General features: G+C 39.9%; 1 protein-coding gene across 2 annotated transcripts in view; it reads right to left on the reverse strand.

Moving 5' to 3' along the window:
• Positions 1-569: 569 nt before the first annotated feature.
• The window catches only part of frem1a (Fras1 related extracellular matrix 1a), a 410320-nt gene continuing 388448 nt past the window's right edge, over positions 570-22441 (reverse strand). For both annotated transcript variants that reach the window (XM_087996893.1, XM_043714338.2), the window contains exons 32-35: positions 11405-11581; positions 4108-4223; positions 3185-3270; positions 570-854 (exon numbers count right to left, since the gene is read on the reverse strand). In XM_087996893.1, the coding sequence (XP_087853019.1) occupies positions 655-854; positions 3185-3270; positions 4108-4223; positions 11405-11581 (579 nt within the window). In that variant the 3' untranslated portion in view covers positions 570-654. The remainder of the gene's footprint in view (positions 855-3184; positions 3271-4107; positions 4224-11404; positions 11582-22441) is intronic.

The following is a 22441-nucleotide window of genomic DNA, read 5'->3' on the forward strand; positions in this document are numbered from 1 at the left end:
CTGAACTCACTCACAAGAACTGATTCCCCCACCCTGATTTTCCTGTCCTTGATCTCCCTCAAACAATTTATTGAGGCTGGCAAGCTTCCTACTTGATCCGTCACTGAATCCCATTAGGGTCTCTAAAATTCAACTAATTTCATTCCAACTCTTGCCATCCAACCTCATCTCTTACCTGGAGATTGAAATGCATCTACTCTTATCTTATCACCAAGGTCTGAAAGCAAAATCATCGGCTGCTTGAACCTCAAGATTGGAGTCTACACATTTTCCCATTTTATTTCCTGGTGTCCTTTATAACCTGTGGGAGTTCTCTTTCATTTTACCAAATACTCACTGTTTTATACTCACTAGAAAATATAAACAAATATTTAATAATATTTTCTTAGTAAATGTTAGATTTGATTTAGAAAAGCTTCAGACTGTTAGATATTGCTGTGAAACCTCATATTATAGCTACTTCTGGTGACCTGAAACCCTTGTCTAATTGCTGGCAATCCCTTCAATATTCTGTCGTAGACCCATGCCAAAACCAGTTACCAGATTTTGCAAAGAATATTGAAAATGTGTTAGTGCACTTCAATTTATTGTAAATAAATATTGCTGCACTACAATATGTACATGTTGATGACAGTATGAATATCCTTGTGTTTATTAACGAACAGAGCACATGTAATAATGTGGTTTGCCCTGCTTGCAATTTTTCACCTCCCACTTCCCTCTTCTCCTCACTAGGACACAGTTTTTGCCTTTCTTCCTTGAAGTAGGAGGGAGGCCCCGCTTCCAGTTTGTGAAAGACACATGTTCTCCTCCAGCCCAATTCCATTTGCCTGGGCTGATCCGGTCATTGAGTCCTGAAAGATTGGATGAAAGTAAATGACTCTCAATAATTGATGACAGGTTGTTTAGATCCAAATTGACAAATTTCTATTAGATGAATAGATTACACTGTAAAAAATACATCATTGATATAGCTACTTTTAAAAAGCTGTCAGATAAAAGTAATTGGAAACCAGATCAGATTTAGGAATCAAAGTCAGCGTTACTCCATCAGGATTAAATTACTCTTCATTATTGGGTGTCAACATCTTACCAGTATTGCTGAGAAAGGCTATCTGTCATCAAAGCTTTTGTCCTGTACTCATCAGGATAGAATTGCAAAAACACTAAATATCAATATTTGGCACGATGGCACAGTGGTTAGCACTGCTGCTTCACAGCGCCAGAGACCTGGTTCATTTCCCGCCTCAGGCGACTGGCTGTGTGGAGTTTGCACATTCTCCCCGTGTCTGCATGGGTTTCCTCCCACCGTCTAAAGATGTGCAGGTTAGTTGAATTGGCCATGCTAAATTGCCTGTAGTGTTAGGTGAAGGGGTAACTGTAGGGGAATGGGTCTGGGTGGGTTGCACTTCGGAGGGTCGGTGTGGACTTGTTGGGCCGAAGGGCCTGTTTCCACACTAAGTAATCTAATCTAATCAAGAGTACAATTCATATCCATAGATTCTTACAATGCAGAGTCTGTGCCAATCTAACTACCGCTGAAGGTGCACAAATCCAAATTTCCTGCACTTGTCCTATATCCTTGAGTGTTATGAAATCTCAAGTGATCAAAATATTTTTTAAAGGTTCTAAGGTTTCCCGTGTCCACTATCTTCCCAGGCAGTGTATTCCACATTTCTACCACCTGCTGAGTGAAAAACTATTTTTCCTAAATCTCCCCAAATCTCCTCCCCCTTACCCTCAAACTGTGCCCTCTTGTGATTGACCCCTCAACCACGAGGAACAGCTATTCTCTATCTACCCTGTCCAGATCTCTTATAATCTTATGCATCTCAATCATATCCCCTCTGTTAGAAGGAAAACAATCCAAGCCTATCTAATTTATCCTGATAGCTCATTTTTCCATTCCAGACAACATCCTGGTGAACCTCCTCTGGACCGCTCTAGTGTTATCACATTCTTCCTGTTGCAATTGTATGAAACAAAGAATGCTGATTGGTTGGCAAGGATTTGATTATCATTAAGAATGCATCAAGTAACCGATGGCCCTAAGCTTTGGCATTACCTCTTTTTTCCCCAATTGATTTTACTCTTAGTTGCCTGCTGAAATTGCCTGGAAAACAACTCATTTGACTCAAAAGTAACTAAGAGAAAGTGAGTACTGCAGATACTGGAGGACTGCATTGCTCCTCGGATGCTGCCTGAGCTGCTGTGATTTTCCAGTGCCACACTCAAATGTAACTAATACCATGCTTCACCAATGGTACGGATATAATTGACCTTACATTTCATCATAATTATCTTTACTCATAGCTCTCACACCTTTTCATTTCATTTTCACTTCTTGACCCCATCAACCCTTTCCTTTCTCTTTCAGTGGCCTTGATATTCATTTTTATCCCAGAAACAGATCAGCTCTATTCTTTTGTGGGATTATCAGGTGTGACAGTTGCTCAACGTAAGAATTGTCAGTAAACAAAGACTGCTTTTGTGGCTGCTCATGTGGCAGATACACTGCAAAAACTTTGGCACAAAATTGGATTGAAGTACGTGCAATATCATGACTGTTGTATCTTAGCTTTGCTTTCAAATTTCATCTGTTTTTTTGTTCAACTGTAAGGTTTAGTGCATCTTCCAAGAGGTTCCAGTTTTTGAAGCAATTAGAAACATACTGATCTCAAAGATGTGCTGGTACACACCACTGTATTGACTGCTTTTGTTTCCCACCACATTACCGGAAATGAGGAACAATCTGATAGAATTTGAAGAATGCTATAATTTATGAGAGTTTTCTACTTCATTTGTTGTTGATAATGAAAAGAAAAATGACTAACATAGTAACTGGTCACAATGCTAACTCTTTACCTTGCACATCACTGCTCATCCCTGCCCCATTAACTTCCATACTTCTCCAAGTTCAAAACTGATGACTGCATGAAGAAGGGGAAGGAGTGTTCTAGACTGATAGGATGGGAATTGACTGGAATTCATTGCAATATTTGCGCTATTTGCAGTCATTACATTTTTTAAAGTTAGTGGAATCTTTTGTCATTTACTCATGTCATTTATAAGTTTATTGAGTTGCTGGGTAATATTGAACTATGAGCTGAGGTTTCATACATGAAATTACAATATAGTAACATCCATTGATCACCAATATCACCCAGAAAAGGAATATATGTACCAATCCAGAAAGAACGTCTTCCACTGAAGTCCCACAACCATTCCATGTCTTGTTTTGAAATGACACTCACAAGGTTGCCATGGTACCTGTAGAGATAATTAGGACTCCACTCAAACAGAAACTTTCACTAAGAATTAAAATTTAAAAGAAATTATCTGAATGGTGAGCAGTGGCAATAGAAGCAATTGTCAATTGTCAATTCATGAAAGGTTGTTTCTAATTATCCTGTTTGGGACGAGGCCAACTTTCAATTAACTTTGGCTGCATTGGTGACAGTAAAAAAGTGAGAACAGGATGTCTGGTTATGTTGATCACTGGTATCTGACAAGGAAGAGCCATTTGATACCAAATCAGGTACCAAATGGTGCAATTAAGCATCATATTACTGTTTATGGTTTGCTGCTAATCTGTGAATATATCATTAGCAAAAGCTAAGGAATAATTTATTTTCCTGGATAACAATAGTTAGATATTGTAACAGGAGATATGTAAAAATAGTTCTTAAGCTTGAAACACCTTTTTAGATGAATCTGCCACTTTTGTTGCTGTACCTCCAACTATAAACACTGGAGAAGGATCACCAGACTCAAAACATTCACTCTGCTTACTCCCCACAGATGCTGCCAGACTTGCTGAGCATCTCCAGCAATTTCTGATTTTGTTCGAGACACTGGCTGGTTTTTCACAGACCGCCTCAAGGGGGCAAATGAATGGGATGATGTGATGATACAGCATACCCTGACAGACTGGCAAGTCATATATTCAAAGTAATCCTAAAATGAAATGGTCCAAATTAATATTTTACACATAAATCATTGAAGATTAATTACTGAACTGGATGCTTAATGCTAACTAGTGCTAACTTCCGCTGAATATTGTCATCCAAGAATTACGAACAATGCATCATTCGGATTAAGGCTTACATTTCCTTGCAGGCTCTGGCTGCTCCAGTCCAGGTTGCCTTATGTTTAGTGTTTAGATAATAGCACCTATCATCATGGTAAGTCCATCCAGAGGGACATATCTTGGAACTTGGCTCCTAAAATTTAAAATAAATGCGAGTTTGTCAATATTTGTTACATGTATTCAGTTTTTCACTCCACAACATCACTATACAGCAATGACAAATTCAGTGCTATTCCTGATTGAAATACAAGTATTGGCTTGAAAAGCTTTGTCGTTCAATTAAGTGAGAGTTTGGCAATGGTGCATGTTGCCTTGAAAGGAGTGATTAGAGTTGGGAACAAACAATTTTCATCGTGCAATTAGTGAAGACACCAAGTGTGGCCAGAACAACACTACTGCAAGCTTTGCATAGATAAACTGTCATGAGGAAAATCAATGCCATTAGTGAAATAGCCAGCACAACTAGCTTTTGCAAACAGAAGCAACAACTATGCAAAAATTAAACCAGATATAAAATCAGAAGTATTAATAACTTGTATCCTTCCTGCAAGACATACTCGCTTCTTAAAAATCTGGCATTAACACATAGTTTCCCCCTTTTTACCCAACTATAAAGATTTTTTCCAACATTCAGGAACAAAGTAATTGGTCGTAAAGATGTATTTCTGTTATTCCAGGCAAGTTAAAATATTGTTCAGAAGATAAGAAAATTAAATATGAGCAAGTAATCTTAAAATGTGAGACAATGATATAGTGGCATTCTCACTGGACCACTGGACTAGTAATCTAGAACATCAGGCTGATGTTCTGGGGGTAATGGTTCCAATGCCATGTAGATGGTGACATTTGAATCCAATTAACATCTAGAATAAAAAGATGATCCAATGGAGACCATGTAACCACTGTTGATTTTCATAAAAAAGAACACATCTGGTTCACATACATCCTTCAGGGAAGGAAATCTGCTATCCTTACCTGGTCTCGCCTACATGTGACATGAGATCCATAGCTATGTTGTTAATTCTTTAGGGATGGGAATGAATGTTGGCTTAGCCAATGATGCTCATCTTTCATAACTGAATAAAAATAAATAAAATGTTCCAGCAGCTTAATGTTCATATATGGAAATGCCGTACCAGCAGAGCAGGAATGTTAAGCCTTTAACACCAGGAAATATGGTAGCTTATCAGCAACAAGGAAGTTGAAAATAGATGTCTTTCAGCATAATCAAAGTTTAAACACAATTTTTTAATTTTATACTTAATATGAAAAAGGTGTCACTTTACTATAATTACTGCAAAGTTTAACTTTTAAGTTTATTCTTTCTTTCTACCTTGTTCTTAAGAATCTGTACCCAGGTATTTGTACCTAAGATGGCGCCTTGTCTAGCAGCATTATATAATTTGCACATTACTCCTCTACTTTTGTATTTATACTTGTACGTGATAATCAAATCTAACCAAATCTGAGGATATAAGCTGTTTCTTTTTTTGAGGGTCCTCCTAGGGCATTTTAATGCCAGATCAGGGTCCTCCAAATGTGTCTCTAATATGGGCAGTATGTAACACACACTAGTTCACTTCTTGTGCTCAGAACATCTGGGAAGAAATCCATTCACCTCTTCAGGGTGCAAAGGTGTCAAGGTGCCGATGTCTGTCATGTCCATCTCAAATTCCAAGGTACCTTCAAAGCTTTGTGGTGAGGGAGAACCCACGGGCTCCAGAATAAACTGAAAAGACAGTCAAGGAGCTGGGCACACTTTGTTCCCACAGTGTTTGCGAGTTTGCAGCTAGCAAGGTCTTTTATATGGTTATATCACTAATCCCACATACCAAACGGTCTCTCAGCATCTCATTAAGGCTTAAAACAAAGTCACATGCCTCTGCCAGCTGTCTTAACAGAGTAAAAAAATCCTGATATGGATTCCCTGGTTCTTGAATTGCCAAGTAAAACTGGAGGCTTGGGGTTGTAATATTCCTTAACTAAATTCATCAAGTTTTGAAAGGTATGAAAATGTTACCCTTCATGTCCCTTTTCAATCTTTCTTTTCACACGTCAAAAATATGCTCCCTAATTTTAAACGCCCCCACCCTAGGTAAACGACCTGTGTTTTTCACCTTATTTATGCTCATGATTTTATAAACATCTATAAGGTCACCCCACAAGCTCCTATGCTCCAGTGAAAAAAGTCCCAGCCTGTCCAGCCTCTCCTTACTACTTAAACTCTCCAAACCCGGCAACATTTTTCTAAATCTTCGCTGAACCCTCTCCAAATGAATAATATCCTTCCTATCTATCTCATAAAAATGTTTACAAAGTCTTCACATGAGAAGTGCAATTTGGAATTTGAAGAGTGAGCTAAATGATATTCATACATTTGCAAATGACACCGATATTAATGGTACAGTAGACAGCGAAGAATGTTATCTAAGAGAATAATGGGATCTTGATCAACTGGGACAGTGGGCCAAGGAATGGCAAATGGAGTTTAATTTAGATAAATGTGAGATGTTGCACCTTAATTAGACAAACCAGGCCAGGATTGACACTTAATGGTAGGGCCCTGGGGATTGTTGCCAAACTGCGAGACCTGGGGGTGCAGGTGCATAATTCCTTGAAAGTTGTGTCACAGGTAGACATGTTTGTGAAGAAGGTGTTTGGCACATTTGTCCTCATTGGTCAAAGTACTGGGTACAGGAATTAGGTTGTCTCATTATGGCTATACAATACATTGGTAAGGTCACATTAGGAGTACTGCATACAATTCTGGTTGCCCTGTTACATGAAAGATGTTATTAAACTGGAAAGAGTGCAAGGAAAATTCACAAGGATGTTACTGAGACTGGACAGCTTGAGTTATAGGAGGCCTCCAAAACTAGCGGTCATAGCTTTAAGGTAGTTGGGGAAAGATTTAAAAGGGATCTGATGGGTAACTTCTTCACAAACAGCATGGTACGTATATGGAACAAGTTGCCATAGGAAGTGGTAGAGGCAAGTACAATTACAACATTTAAAGACATTTGGACAGGTACATGGACAAGGAAGGGCTATGGGCCATATCCAGGCAAATGGAACTGGTTCAGTTTAGGTAACCTGGTCAGCAAAGGGTCTGTTTCCATGCTGCATGCCTCTATTTCTTTAAAACCATAACGATAAACTCAGCCATTTCCCATCATTTAAAGGTAATTTCAGACATACAGTCTCTATGAACAGTTTGTTTTCAGTATTTAATATAGGTATTTTGGACAAATCTGATTCAGGATCCATACACTGATATTCTGCAAATAAATCATCTTTGGGTAAAATATGGGAAGTGCCAGTAAGATGTGATCCTAGTCACTATTCAATAGGACTTTTACCACCGGAATGAGTAAATATTCCTCTCTTGTATGTCATCATATCTAAGCTTGAGACTCAGGAGACATGCCTGAAGTGTCATGGAAACATTACAAAGACAAACTTGCCCAAGATATTTTTTCAGATACAGTGAATGTCACTCCTGAATACATTTCTCACATTTCAGACTATGTCTATACTGCCCAGTATCTAAACAAATAATAGTGTTCACCATGTTCTTGTATAAGGTAATTAGCTCTAAAAAGTTTATAATGAAGTGGGATTAAGCTTTACCCAATATGATGTCATTACAAGTGTTCGGGTAAAGAATTGAGCATCCTAGCATGAGATCCCTTTGTATCTTAGTTGTTATAAACTTGGTTTCCAAGATCTGTTATTTAGGCTAGGAACAATTGAGCAAATCTGAGAGCCATTGAATGTTTCAGTTTCACTGTGCTGTAAATCCGTAAATCTTGGCTCCTGATAAAGTCTTGAATAAATATAAGTCGCATGTTATTACAATAATGACATAAATAACGGTATATTATGTAAGATAAGTGCCTCTTTTTGATGAGACTCACAATGGTCTATTTTCTAGGAGGATAAGGTCCGAAGTCTCACAACACCAGGTTATAGTCCAACAGATCTATTTGAAATCGCAAGCTTTTTGCAGCACTGTTCCTTCGTCAGGTAAAGTTGGCCACCCTAATTCAACACCAGCACCTCCACATTCTTGGAGAATAGTGAAAGGTCCACAACATGTGAATTTGAGCAGAGGCTTGGGGCAGTTGGAGTCATGGTAAATTTAATTATAGACACTAAGTTACAAAATTAATATTAACTGGCCCCAAGTTTACTGGTTTGTCATCTATGCTCAGTATCAGGTAAAGTTGCCATAATGTTACCAGACCATTAAACAGAGATGAATAGTAATAGTTTAACTTGAGTATAACCATGCTTCAGTTGAGGGGAGAGGTTGAGAAGGAGAGTCCTTCATGGTGACTTCAGTTGGTGCAGAAATTGAGCTCATGCTGTTGGCATCATTCTGCATCACAAACTGGCAATCCAGTCAACTGAGCTAACTGACCCCCACCTCACGTGACCAGAAAAAAGTCCAAATTAGATTAGATTAGATTACTTACAGTGTGGAAACAGGCCCTTCGGCCCAACCAGTCCACACTGACCTGCCAAAGTGCAACCCACCCAGGCCCATTCCCCTACATTTACCCCTTTACCTAACACTACAGGCAATTTAGCATGGCCAATTCACCTAACCTGCACATTTGTGTGTTGTGGGAGGAAACCGGAGCACCCGGAGGAAACCCACGCAGACACGGGGAGAATGTGCAAACTCCACACAGTCAGTCGCCAGAGGCGGGTCTCTGGTGCTGTGAGGCAACAGTGCTTACCACTGTGCCACCCACTGTGCTCACAGCAAAAAGCCAAAATCCTAGATAGAGAAGTTCAGTCATATCCTCAATGGTCCTTCATACATTTTCTTAATGGCCCTCCCATGGTGTTAGAAACAATAAAAACAATCAAATCCTTGTCTAGTGAGAAAGCTCCAGCAGCTGATGGTCTCCCAGTTGAGGAATACAGGGCAGGAGATCAAGACAATCACTGAACTTTATCAGTCCACGTGGCAGCAGGTTTTCTGCCCATAAAACAACAATAAAGCTTGCATTGTCCACTTGTAGAATAGGAAAGAAATTCACCAAACGTGCAGCAATCACATAGATATCCCACTCCTCTGCATCACTGGCAAATGTTTCACCAGTATCCTTCTAAACAGTTTTAATGCACATCTCAACCAGGATCTGCTGTCAGAGAGTCAGTGCAGTTTCAGTAATGGTTGAGGAATCACTGATATGGTGCTTACAGTTAGCTGGTGGAGGATGCCAAGAACAGGACATGGATCCTCAACAACTTGATTACTGATCTGACAAGACCAGTGGCAGGGTCTGCATGAAGGCCTATGGGAAAGTAATGGTGAAATGCAGCTGCCTTAAGCAGTTCAACGCTCACCCAGCCCCAGACAATGAAGAGATATATTCCCAGTCACTGATGGAGTTAAACAGATTGCCCATCTTCTGTGATGGCACTGCTGGTATCAGAATAAGATATCACAGAGATGAAAACCTTTCCAGTCTGAGACAACTCCTAGCAAAGACATATCTCATGATGTCCTGTTTCCCAATGACTGTAATCAGCTACAGACTCAGGAGTTCGACATGCAATACAGGATAGTATTATGGACCAGAACAGATCCAGCCTAGCCATTCACCACCAAAACCCTTGCCCCCTCCACAGTATTATAAGAAAATAAAATAATTATAACAGTTCGGGATGAAGTTAAGTTCACTGTAAAGTCCTGTGTTCCAGACATGATTCAATTGGTGCACCATTGGCTTTAATCAAAACACACTTTATCCTTACAACACAGTTAAAGCACCTAAAAAAGAATTTGCATTATGTTAACTTCACTGAAATACTTAACAAGATAATGTATTATTTAACCACTAATCATCAACTGAGTCAATATAGGCAGCATCCCTCAAATACATCCTTTGACACAAATGCAATTCAGCAAAGCAGCTTTGTTTCTCATGTGCTAACTCTCTCCAGCCCAGAGAAAGAGATAATCTGCCCCTTTTGATTTTTAAGAGGAAGTCTCGCTGTCTTAAGACTCTAGCAGCAGAGAACTTGAGCTTTTAGCTTTGGCAGCTAGCAGAAATCTTCTCACCAACTGAAAGGAAACTAAGAAACTTTCTGACTCTATGTGAGCCCTGAGCTCGCCCTCTCATGATTCTTTTGTTTCAGGGACAACTTAAAAGCTGTTCACCAACAGCCTGTCTGAAGATGATATTCTGGCACCACTGTGACAACATCTCTCTGAAAGGAAAACAGGGCAGAAAACATCTCTCAAAGGTTCAGTACATTAACAATGAACATGTTCTGCACTGTGTGTGACAACATCAACCACTTAGTTCAGCGGCACACTCTTTTGAGCTGTCTTATTCACAAGATTCATGGACAAATTACTAAAGCAAGTGTTCATTGGCAAAAGACTACATCATGGTGGGAACAAAGAAGACTAACTTTAAAGCTTTAGTCCTGCCCTTGCTCCTCTACACATGTGAGATTTGGTATGTGTGTTAGCCAGGGCCTGAGATAGGGTGCATATAGTCAAATTACGAGCCCCTATACCTCTTTGGGGACCAGCCTTTATGGCTGATTAGCCTATCATTTAGTACTGTCAATGTCCAAAGTAGTCAATCTGGCATCTAGATTATTCGGATTGATGAGTTAATTGGTTCTGAAGCATAGCAACGATTGGCTAAGTAGCAGGATGTGGCAGTTCACCAATCACTACTTTTCTGTATACCTGAAGGGATTCTGTCCGGGCTTTAACATTGATTATTGCTCAATCTTCATTCCTCTTTGGACATAACTACAGGTTGTGCAAGGGATAGTTGGTGACAGTTGATTCTAAGCAGGTTCCCCACACTCACCTCTTACACCATAACAGGCAGGGTCCTCCTCAAGATTGAGAGTGAGTAATATTTATCAATGAAATTAAGACAATAATGTGGGCAAAATCGTACTTGCCAATGGCAGAATGACAGGAGTGAGAGGAACGTGAGTGAGACACAAGAACTTAGAGACAGAAGAAGACCTCATGTATTAAAAGATTTAGCATGATGATGGGAATGTTAGCCAGTTAACCATTGTAGGACATTAAATATGTTAGCGAAGTGGACGAGAGAAGCTGATAATCTGAAGGGACTTCCAATACTGAGCTCATGTCACATTGATCAAAATCAGCAAACTCCTTCCTAATCACAGATAAAAGTGTGTGTTCCAATGCATTTACAAGCGTGTGAAAGAATCTTATCACTAGCAATTGGGTAAGAATTTTCAACAAGTGATCTGGGGTTAGAAATACATTAATTCTTAGTTTCCTTAAAAAAAACTAACCTGTTGTACAGGAATCTGTTGTGAAGCTGGCACTGTTGTGACTTTGTCAGTCTGTGAAAGTTCTGTTTTACCAAGAAAATGCTGTTGACTCTGGCTGGTGATCACCACTGTTGCTCTTCTATTGTACACTGATGGACTATGGTCACCTTCAACTTTCAGTGCTATTACTCCATGGTACTAAACAGGAAGAGAGGAATAAATTGGAAAATTCTAGACAACGTTAACAAAGCAATACATCAAGCTCAGATCCAGAATAAAATATTCCCCAAAAAGTTTACTCATTTCATGGAAACATGTTAGACAAGTTTCCAGAAAAAAAAAGTCTCCAGATTTAAAAATGGCAAATGTCAGTCAATTATTTTAGAGAAGGCCTATCTGGACCTTCTCTAAACCATAACTGTGGACCTGTCTGGTTGAATTAAATTGAGAGAGGATACTGGAATCTATCAATGACGTGTTGAGCTACCCATTGAATGTGCTTTGAGATTTTCTAGTCTATGTAACATACCACAAAAGTCACATCCTTGTTGAGATAGACATCTTGAGGTTTACCTTCAACACTATTGCTTGGCTTCAATGTCAAAGACATTGCCTAGATGCCCTTGAGAAGGTGGTGGTAACTGGCTTCTTAAACTACAGCAGTCCACATACTGTAGGTTGACCCACAATGCCCTTAGGGAGGGAATTTTGTTACTGTAACATACCTGTAACTGACTGATTGAAGCTTCAGCAGTGACTCCATTACAAAGAGACAATAACTGAGGGGAAGGTGGATTCCATTAAACTGGGATGTCACATGTCATGATGTCACGTACTTTAAGGTACAGGCCTGACTGATCTGGAATTCTATGCCATTATACAGTCCTCACCACCATCACTCATTTCCCACTCACACATCACAATCAAAATGCAACAAAGAAACTGTGCCCTGCAGCAATAACATGCTACAGCCAGCATTAATATGATGATCGTGGGAAGTCTCTCCCTTACTAGGGAGGAGTCCAATCCCTGGAAGCTTCCAATTCATCTGACTGGCCAACAGCTCCAGACAGCATTGGAAGTCATGTAGATTACAGCACAATGTTCGGAAAAGACACAGACAAAGCAAGTAAGTGGGAAAAGCTTTGACAAGTAGAATTTAATGTCAGGATGTGACGAGTTATGTATCATTCAATTTTGGGAATTTGTAATCACAGTTACTTAATATAAGTATGAGTTCTAAAACAGCATCACTGGACCCAAAATGTTATCTTGATTTCTCTCCACAGAAGCTGCCAGACCTGCTGAGCTTTTCCAGCAATTCCTGTTTTTGTTTCTGATATCAAGTATCTGCAGTTCTTTCAGTTTTTCTCTCATATATGCAATTTATATGGAATTTATATGGAATTTTCAGATACGTTATTCAGTTTGTTAAGGAATAGAAATTTGTATATGATACACTAGGTTAATTAGACAAAGAACAAGGTACAATCCATGACAAATGAGGATAGATCACTGATACCAGAGGATGAACAGGTAATTGGCATGGAATGGGCCAATCTCATTAAAGTTGTGAAAGTAGCATCCTGCTCTCCTGCTGAAGTGATAGCGAACTCTTTCCTGGATCTTCCTTCGATCTGGTCCATGTTCCATCTAAGGAAGACAGTTCTCTGACAAGGAATGCCCACTGGTCCTGAGCAATTGTTGATATGCTACATTTCTATTGGCAGGTAACTTATGCTGTATCAATCACCGATTTGAATTCTTTCAGTCAAAGAGAACTGGATAGCTACTTATGACATCAGGATGAACATCTTGTAATGGTCCACCTTCACCTGAAGATTAATCATCATTGTAAGAACAAAACTTCCTATTTCAAAACACTGCATTGATAAGAAGGTACATATGGTGCCAGATAGATATTTTTTGTCATCACAAAGTGACAACTCTTAGTGGTAAACCAGAGGATTGGGAAAGTTTTAAAGAACAATAAATGATGACCAAAAAATTATAATGAGAAAGGAGAAAATAAACTTTGAGGGAAACCTTGTAAGTAATATCAAGACAGAAAATAATCCTTCTAAAAATAAATAAAAAAGAAGAAAGAAGTTAAAATGAGTATAGGCCCATTAGAGAATGAGATTAGGAAATACTATTGGGGAATTATTGGAAAGAGAAGTTGGCATAAATATTTTGCACCCATCTTCTCATAAGACGACACTAAAAGCCTGCCAAAATTACTAAATACACAAGAGGAAAAAGGACAGGAATTAAAATAATAACTTTCACTTGAGAGCAAATGTTGCAGAAGTTATTCGGTCTAAGAATCGGTGGCATGGTGGCACAATAGTTAGCACTGCTGCCTCACAGCGCCAGAGACCCGGGTTCAATTCCCACCTCGGGCAACTATCTGTGTGGAGTTTGCACATTCTCCCTGTGTCTGCGTGGGTTTCCTCCAGGTGCTCCGGTTTCCTCCCACAGTCCAAAGATGTGCAGGTTAGGTGAATTGGCCATGCTAAAATTGCCCGTAGTGTTAGGTGTAGGGGAATGGGTCTGGGTGGGTTGCTCTTCGGAGGGTCGGTGTGGACTTGTTGGGCCAAAGGGCCTGTTTCCACACTATAAGTAATCTAATCCCTGTACCAAATGGGATGTATCCTCAGTATTACAGGAGGTAGCTACAGAGATAATGGATTTTCTGGTAGTAATCTTCCAATAATCCTCAGATTTTGGAAAAGTTCCAAAGGAGAGGAGAGGTTGGGCCTGTACTCAATTGGAAATTAGAAGATTAAGAGGAAACCTGATTGAAACATACAAGATTCTTAAAGGATTTAATAGAAGTTCTGAGGAAGGCTCACTCAACCCAAGACATTAACTCTGATTTCTCTCCACAAATGCTGCCAGACCTGCTGAGTTTTTTTCTGCAATTTCTGATTTTGCTTCTCAAAGGGCTTGATAGGAAATGACCGTAGATGCAGGAAGGTTGTTTCTTCTTGTGAGACAACCTAGGATCAGAGAGCATAACCTCAGATTAAGTGATGACAAATTTAAAACAGAGATGAGGAGGAATTTCTTCTCTCAAAAGATTGTGAATCTGTGGAATTCTTTACCATAGAGGACTACTGAAACTTGGTCATTAAGTATATTCAAGGATGAGATAGAACAGACTTTTAAGAAATCAATGGTCTTGGGAAAAGGCAGGAAGTTGGAGTTGAAGGTGATCAGATCAGCAATGATCTAATAAAATACCGGAGCAGGTTCATTGGGTTAAATGGAATACTTCTGCTCCCATGTCTTATAGTCAATGCTGTGTTGTGATCTTGGTGATCCTGATGATTCTTGTGGTGAACTTTCTTATACTTTCCTTTTGCCTTTATTTACTAGAAATTTATTTGAGGAAGGCTAATTATCTTGGTAGCAACAGTATAATCTGGTCTCCTGCTACACAGGAAATACTAGAAACATCCAGTTTTAAAGGCACCTGAATTTCCAACAGCTTTTTAGACCAGGAAAGTTAAATGATTTAGTGGTGAGAAAGTAAAAACTGGCAGAATGATTGTATGTGTTCATGGCCTTAATTTCCTGTTCAAGGTCAGAACTCCAATACTGAGATCAAATACAGGCTGTTTCCACTCTAAATTGAAAATATTGACTAATAGCAAAGGGACATAATTTTAAGGTGAAAGGTAAGAGGTTTAGAGTAGATTTCAAGAAAAGTTTCTTTTCAAACAAAGAATGGCAGGGGTCTGGAGTGCACTACCTGGGAGGGTATTGAAATGTGTAACCTCACACCCTTTAAAAAGAACTTGGATGGACGCTAAGTGTCATACCATTGACTAGATCCAACACAATTTAGATGTAAAATCATTTTAAAATTTACCAGACATAGCAATTAAATACAGAGTGTAGCAGACATTTACTAAATCATCAGATCAAGGAATCAGAGAATGATACAGCTTTGGATAGGTTGTTCACTCCATTAAGTCTGTACTGATCTTTCAGTACATATATCCTATTAGCGATGATGTGAAAGTGCCTTCATCTGACAAAGGACAGCACTCTGAAAGCTTGTGATTTCAAATAAACCTGTTATACCATGACCTGGTCTTGTGTGACTTCTGACTATATCCAATAGACTCACTCTTTTACCATCACCCTGTCGCATGTTTCCATTTCATTTTTTTTTCAATTATCATTAAGAGGTAGAGAATTAGATGAAAAGAATTTATAGAATTTTTTTTATAGAATCCCTACAGTGTGGAAACAGTCCCTTTGGCCAACAAATCCACACAGACCCTCCGAAGAGTAACCCACCAGTCCCATTCCCCTACTTCTCTACATTTACCCCAGATTAATGCACCTAACCTGCACGTCACTCAACACTATGGGCAATTTACCATGGCCAATCCACCTAACCTGCACATCTAAGGAAAGAGAAGGAAGCGGATCCTTCTCTTCAGATTTCACTACCTCTGGATAATCTTGTTCCATGTGACCAAAGATCTGCAGGTTGGGAATTTGCCTTTTCAATTACATGAAGACTCTCAGAAATTCTCAGTCTGAGTAGACATTATCCTCAAATCAAGGTGCAGCCAAAGATTTATCTAATACCTTTCTGCAGTGGTCTTTGAATATGATTCCACTTCTCTTTCAGACATAAGAACATGATAGTGTCATAGACAATTCTCGACAGGGAGTCATCGAGTTATGGGGCAGCAGTCGTTGGCACTGCTACCTCACAGAGCCAGGTACCTGGACCCATGTCCAGCCTTCGGCAACTGTCTGTGTGGAGTTTGTATGTTGTTCCAGTGTCTACATGGGTTTCGTGCAAGTGTTCCAGTTTCCTCCCACAGTTTAAAGATATGCAGCTTAGGTTGATTAACCATGCTAAATCCCCATTGTGTCCAGGGGTATACAGGCTAGGTACTAGGAAATACTAGAAAAAAATCTGTTTTAAAGGGACCTTAATTTCCAACAACGTTTTAGACCAGGCTAGGTGGTTAGCCATGCGAAATGCAGCAGTAGAGGGATGGGATTGGGTGGTGGATCTGGGTAGGATGCTCTTCAGAAGGCAAGTGTGGGCTCAATGGGCTGAATGGCCTCCTTCCTCACTATCAGGATTATTCGAGAATGAAATATTTCCTCACATTGACCTGTTTTTTCACCAGTTACCTTAGATCTGTGTTTTATCATTACTGTCCTGTCTGTCACAAGAAACTGTATCACTTTACTTATTCCATTGCTCTAAAGAAAACAATCCTAGCTTTTCCAGCCTCTGTAATCTCTGATTGTTGGTACCATGCGAGAAAATCCACTCTGTAGTCCTAACTTCTTAGTATGCAATCCAGAATAATACTCAAGCTAACGCCTCACTAGTGATGTACAAAAAAATCAAGGATCACCAATTTATTTAAAGATTATGGGAGACAGATGAATAAGTGGAGTTGAGACCATAAAGAGAGGAGCCAGAATCCTATTGAATGGTGGAGCAAACATGAAGGGCTTAATGGCCTGCTCATGCCCCACATCCTATGTCCCCATGTTCCACTGGTAAATACAAGAATCCCATTTGCCTGTCTTTTCAAGTGTTCTCAATTTGTCCTACACCCTCTAAAGAGTTGTCAATATTAACTCTTGGGCTGTTTTGTTCCTAAACCCTCTTTAAAAGTAGCACTGTTTTGCTAATATCACATTTCTTCAATGTACTAACATTTATTGCATCAACTGCTAACTAACTGTCTAGACTGTGCATTATGTCACAGAGTAATACTTTGGTCCAAGCAATCCATGCTGACCATAACCCCAAACTAAAGTACACCCACCTGCCTGTTTATGACCTATATCCCTCCAAAAATTTCTTATTCATAGAACATAGAACAATACAGCGCAGAACAGGCCCTTCAGCCCTTGACGTTGTGCCGATCTGTGAATATTCTCAGCTCGTCCCCCTACACGATCCCAAACTCATCCATGTGCTTATCAAAGGATTGTTTAAATATCCCTAATGTGGCTGAGTTGACTGCATTAGCAGGTAGTGCATTCCACACCCTTACCACTCTCTGCATAAAGAACCTGCCTCTGACATCTGTCTTAAATCTATCACCTCTCAATTTGTAGTTATGCCCCCTCGTACACACTGATGTCATCACCCTAGGAAAAAGACTTTCACTGTTTACCCTATCTAATTCTCTGATCATCTTGTATGTCTCTATCAATCCCCTTTTAGCTTTCTTCTTGCCAATGAGAACAGGTTCAAGTCTCTCAGCCTTTCCTCATAAGACCTTCCCTCCAGACCAGGCAACATCCTCGTAAATCTCTTCTGCACCTTTTCCAATGCTTCCACATCCTTCCTGAAATATGGGGACCAGAACTGCACACAATATTCCAAGGGTGGCCGCACCAGCGTTTTATATAGTTGTAACATGATATTGCGGCTCTGGAACTCAATCCCTCGACGAATGAAACCTAACACACCGTATGCCTTCTTAACAGCACTATCTACCTGGGTGGCAACTTTCAGGGATCTATGTACATGGACTCCAAGATCCCTCTGCACATCCACACTACCAAGAATCTTTCCATTGACCCAGTACTCTGCCTTCCTGTTATTCTTCCCAAAGTACATCACCTCACATTTAGCTGCTTTGAACTCCATTTGCCACCTCTCAGCTCAATTCTACAGTTTATCCAAGTCTCCTTGCAACCTGTAACATTCTTCCAAACTGTCCACTACTCCACTGATTTTAGTGTCGTCTGCAAAGTTACTAATCCATCCACCTATGCCTGTGTCTAAGTCATTTATAAAAATGACAAACAGCAGTGGTCCCAAAACAGATTCTTATGGCACACCACTAGTAACCGGTTCCTCTACTTATGTAAACATCTTTTAAACTTTGTAACTGTACCTGCATCCACCATTTCGTCTGGAAATTCATTCCACACATAAACCACTCTCTGTGTAAAAAAAACAATGCCCCTCATTTCTTTTTTCAGATCTTTCTCCTCTTATCCCCTAGTCTTGAAATTCCTAACTTAGGGAAAAGATACCTGCCATTCAATTTATCTATATGCCTCATGATTTTATATACTTTTATAAGATCACTTCCCAACCTCCTATGCCCAATGAAAGAAGTCCCAGCCTATCCAGCCTCTCCTTATACTTCAAACCCTCCATTCCCTGCAACAGCCGAATATAGATTAACCTGATTATTAAGCTGGTTCTGAACCCTCTCCAGCTTAATAATATCCTTCCACTAAGAGGGAGACCAAAGCTGGACACAATACTCCAGAAGAGGCCTCACCAACATCCTGTGCAACCTTAACGTCCCAACCCAAAGATCTGAGCAATGAAGGCAATGTCCTTTCCAACCACTAAGATAAAACATAATTTTGAAGTCTAGGAGATTAAAAGGAGCAAAAACATTATTAAATCCATAAACAGATAATATAAACAATAACTGGAAAATATTTTTCCCATAAAGAATTTTAAACCCTTATTCTACACATAGACATTAACTCATAAGGAATCAATTCTCCACTGGAGGCTGGATGAGTAACTATGTCTCCACACAAATTTCAAAATAGATTATTAAAAATCACAAATATCCAAAATGAACTGCTGCCAACATGAATAAACTGGACTTTTGCTGGATTCTTATCAATTGCCTTTAAAATTCTCATTGCTCGGTGAAGCGTACAATGCGGAAGGCAAAACAGTACAGTTTTGGAAACTGTTGAGTGAGATGGCTCACCAGGGAAATCAGCAGCAATTGGTTTCATGGCAACATGGCTGGCTTGGCTGCACAGGAGGGCAGGAAAAAGAGTAGCAGGGTCATAGTCATAGGGGATTCAACTGTAAGGGGAATAGATAGGCATTTCTGCGACTGCAAATGTGAGTTCAGGATAGTATGCTGCCTCCTTGATGCAAGAGTCAAGGAGGTCTCGGAGTGGCTGCAGGACATTCTGGAGGGGGATGGTGAACAGCCAACTGTCGTGGTGCATACAGACACGAATGATACAGATTTTAAAAAATAGAATGAGGTCCTACAAGATGACTTTAGGGAGTTAGGAGTTAAACTAAAACGTTGGATCTCAAAGATAGTAATCTCAAGATTGCCACCAGTGCCACGTGCCAATCAGAGTAAGAATGGCAAGCTGGCTTAAGGGATGGCACTGGAGGGAGGGATTCAAATTCATGGGACATTGGAACTGTTTCTGGGGGAGATGAGACTAGTACAACCTGAACAGTGTGCACCTGGGTAGGAATGGAACCAATATCCTAGCGGCAGTGTTTGCTCATGCTGTTGAGGAGGGTTGAAACTAATATGGGGTGAATTAATGTAGGAAGGTGGAGGGAAGTAAAGTGGGGACAGAAACAAAAGACGGAGGGGAGAAATGAAAGTGGAAAGCAGAGAAACCAAAGACAAAAAAATCAAAAAAGGCCACATTAGACCATGATTCTAAGTGGCCCAATAAATGTTTTTTAAAAAATGGCTCTGTGTTTCATTCCGATGAGCATTTGCAATAAAGTGGATGAATTTACTGCACAGACAGTTATTAATAGATATGATGGAATTGAGACCATAGACACCTAGGGTGACTAAGGATGGCAACTCAATGCCCAAGGTTATTCAATTTTCAGGAAAGGTAGACAGAAAGGAAAGGGAGGTGGGCAGTGTTGCTGGTTAAGGAGGAGATTAACACAATAGTTAGCGAGAACACCAGCCTGAACAACATGGAATCAGTGTGGGTGGAGCTATGGAACACAAAATGGAAAAAGATGTTAATGAGAGTTGAATACAGACCACCAAACAGTAGTTGTGATGTTGGGGATTGTAATAAACAGGAAATTAGAGATGCATGCAGTAAGGGTACAGCAGTTATTATGGTGAATTCAATCTACACATTGATTGGACTAACCAATGCGATTGAGGAGGATTTCTTAAAATGTATGAGAGCGAGTTGCCTCAATCAATGTGTCAAGGAACGAACTAGAGAGCAAGTGATCCTAGACTGGGTATTGTGTAATGAGAGAGGATCAATTAGCAACATTGTGGAGTGAGATCCTTTGGAGAAGAATTACCATAATATGGCAGAATTCTTCATTAAGATGGAGAGTGACACAATTAAATCTAAAACTAGGGTCCTGAAACTAAAGAGTCCTAACTCTGATGGTATGAGACAGGATACTGAACAGATTGATGGTGGATAGGCAATGGCAAACATTTAAAGAACATATGGATGAACTTCAACAAATGTATTTGGTATAAGAGTAAAACAGGAAGGTGGCCCAACCATGGCTAACAAGGGAAATTAGAGATAGTGTTAAAACCAAAGAGAAGGCAAATAATTGGCCAGAAAAAGCAGCAAACTTGAGGAGAAGGAGAAATTTAAAACTCATCAGAGGAAGACAAAGGGTTGAATTCAAAAGGAGAAAATAGAATGTAAACAAGCTTGCGGAATACATAAAAATGGACTGTAAACGCTTCTACAGATATGTGAAGAGAAAAAGATTGGTGAAGACAAATATCGGTCCATTGTAGTTAGAATCAGGTGAATTCATAATGGACATCAGAGGTAGCAGACCAGTTGAATAAATACTTTGGATCTGTCTTCATTAAGGAGGACACAAATAATCTTCAGGAAATGCCAGGGGCAAAGGGTCAAACATGAAGGAGGAACTGAAGGAAATTCTTATTAGTCAGGAAATGGTATTCGGGAAATTGGATTAAAAGCGAGGAAGTCCCCAGAGAGTCATGCTGTGCAATTCAGAGTACTTAAGGAAGTGGCCTGAGAAATAGTGTATGCTATTGCTGACCATTTTCCAGCATTCTGTAGACTCGAATAGTTCCAGTGGACTGGAGGGTAGCTAATGTAACTCTACTCTTATAAAAGGAGGGAGAGAGAAATGGAGAATTACAGGCTGGTTAACCAGACATCAGTGGTGGGGAAAATGCTGGAGTCAATTATTGAGGATGTAATAACTGAGTGTTTGGAAAGCGGAGATTGAACTGTCCCTCATCAGCATGGATTCACTAAAGGAATATCTTGCTTGACAAATCTTCTGGAATGTTTTGAGGATATAATCAGCAGCGTGGACAAGGGTGAATCAGTAGATGTTGTGTATCTGTATCTGTATCAAAAGCCTTTAGACAAAGTTTCACACAAGAGATTAGTCAGGAAAATTAAAGCTCATGGTATAAGAGGTAATGTATTGACATTGAAAGAGAACTGGTTGCAGACAGGAAGCAGAGAACTGGAATAAATGGGTCCTTTTCAGAAAGGCAGGCATTAGTGCTGGACCCCAGTTGATCACAATATACATTAATGATTTAGATGAAGGAATTGAATGCTATATCTCCAAACGTGCAGATGACACTAACCTGGTTGGCAGTCTGTTCTGTGAGGTGGATGCTAATAGACTGCAGGGTGACTTGGATAGACTGGCTGAGTGGGCAAATACTTGGCAAATACAACATAATGTGAATGAATGTGAGGTCGCCCACTTTGGTCGCAAAAACAAGGCGGCAGAGTTTTTTTTGAATGGTGGCAGCTTAGGCAAAGGTGAGGTACAATGAGACCGGAGTGTCATGGTGGAACAGTTGCTGAAGTTTGGCATGCAGGTGCAGCAGCCAGTGAGGAAAGCTAATGGCATGCTGGCCTTCATAGTGGAGTAAGGATGTCTCTTGCTGCAGTTATACAGGACCTTGGTGAAGCCAAACCTGGAGTATTTTGTGCAGTTTTGGTCCCTTAGTCTGAGGAATGACACTCTTGCTATTGAGGGAATCCAGCGAACATTCACCAGACTGATTCCCAGGATGGCAGGACTGACATATGAGGAAAGACTGGATCGACTGAGCTCGTACTCGCTGGAAATTAGAAGAATGAAGGGTGGGTCTCATTGAAACATGCAAAATCCTGTTGTGACTGGACAGGCTAGACATGGAAGAATGTTTCTGATGTTGGGGAAATCCAAAATTAGGTGTTATAGTCTAAGAGTAATGGGTAAGCCATTCAGGACTGAGATGAGGAAGAATTTCTTCACTTAGAGTTGTGAACCTG

Source organism: Chiloscyllium plagiosum, unplaced genomic scaffold (genome assembly GCF_037043375.1).
Source record: "Chiloscyllium plagiosum isolate Xiang-an unplaced genomic scaffold, Cpla_swu_hap1 HiC_scaffold_2, whole genome shotgun sequence".
NCBI classification, from domain to species: Eukaryota; Metazoa; Chordata; class Chondrichthyes; order Orectolobiformes; family Hemiscylliidae; genus Chiloscyllium; species Chiloscyllium plagiosum.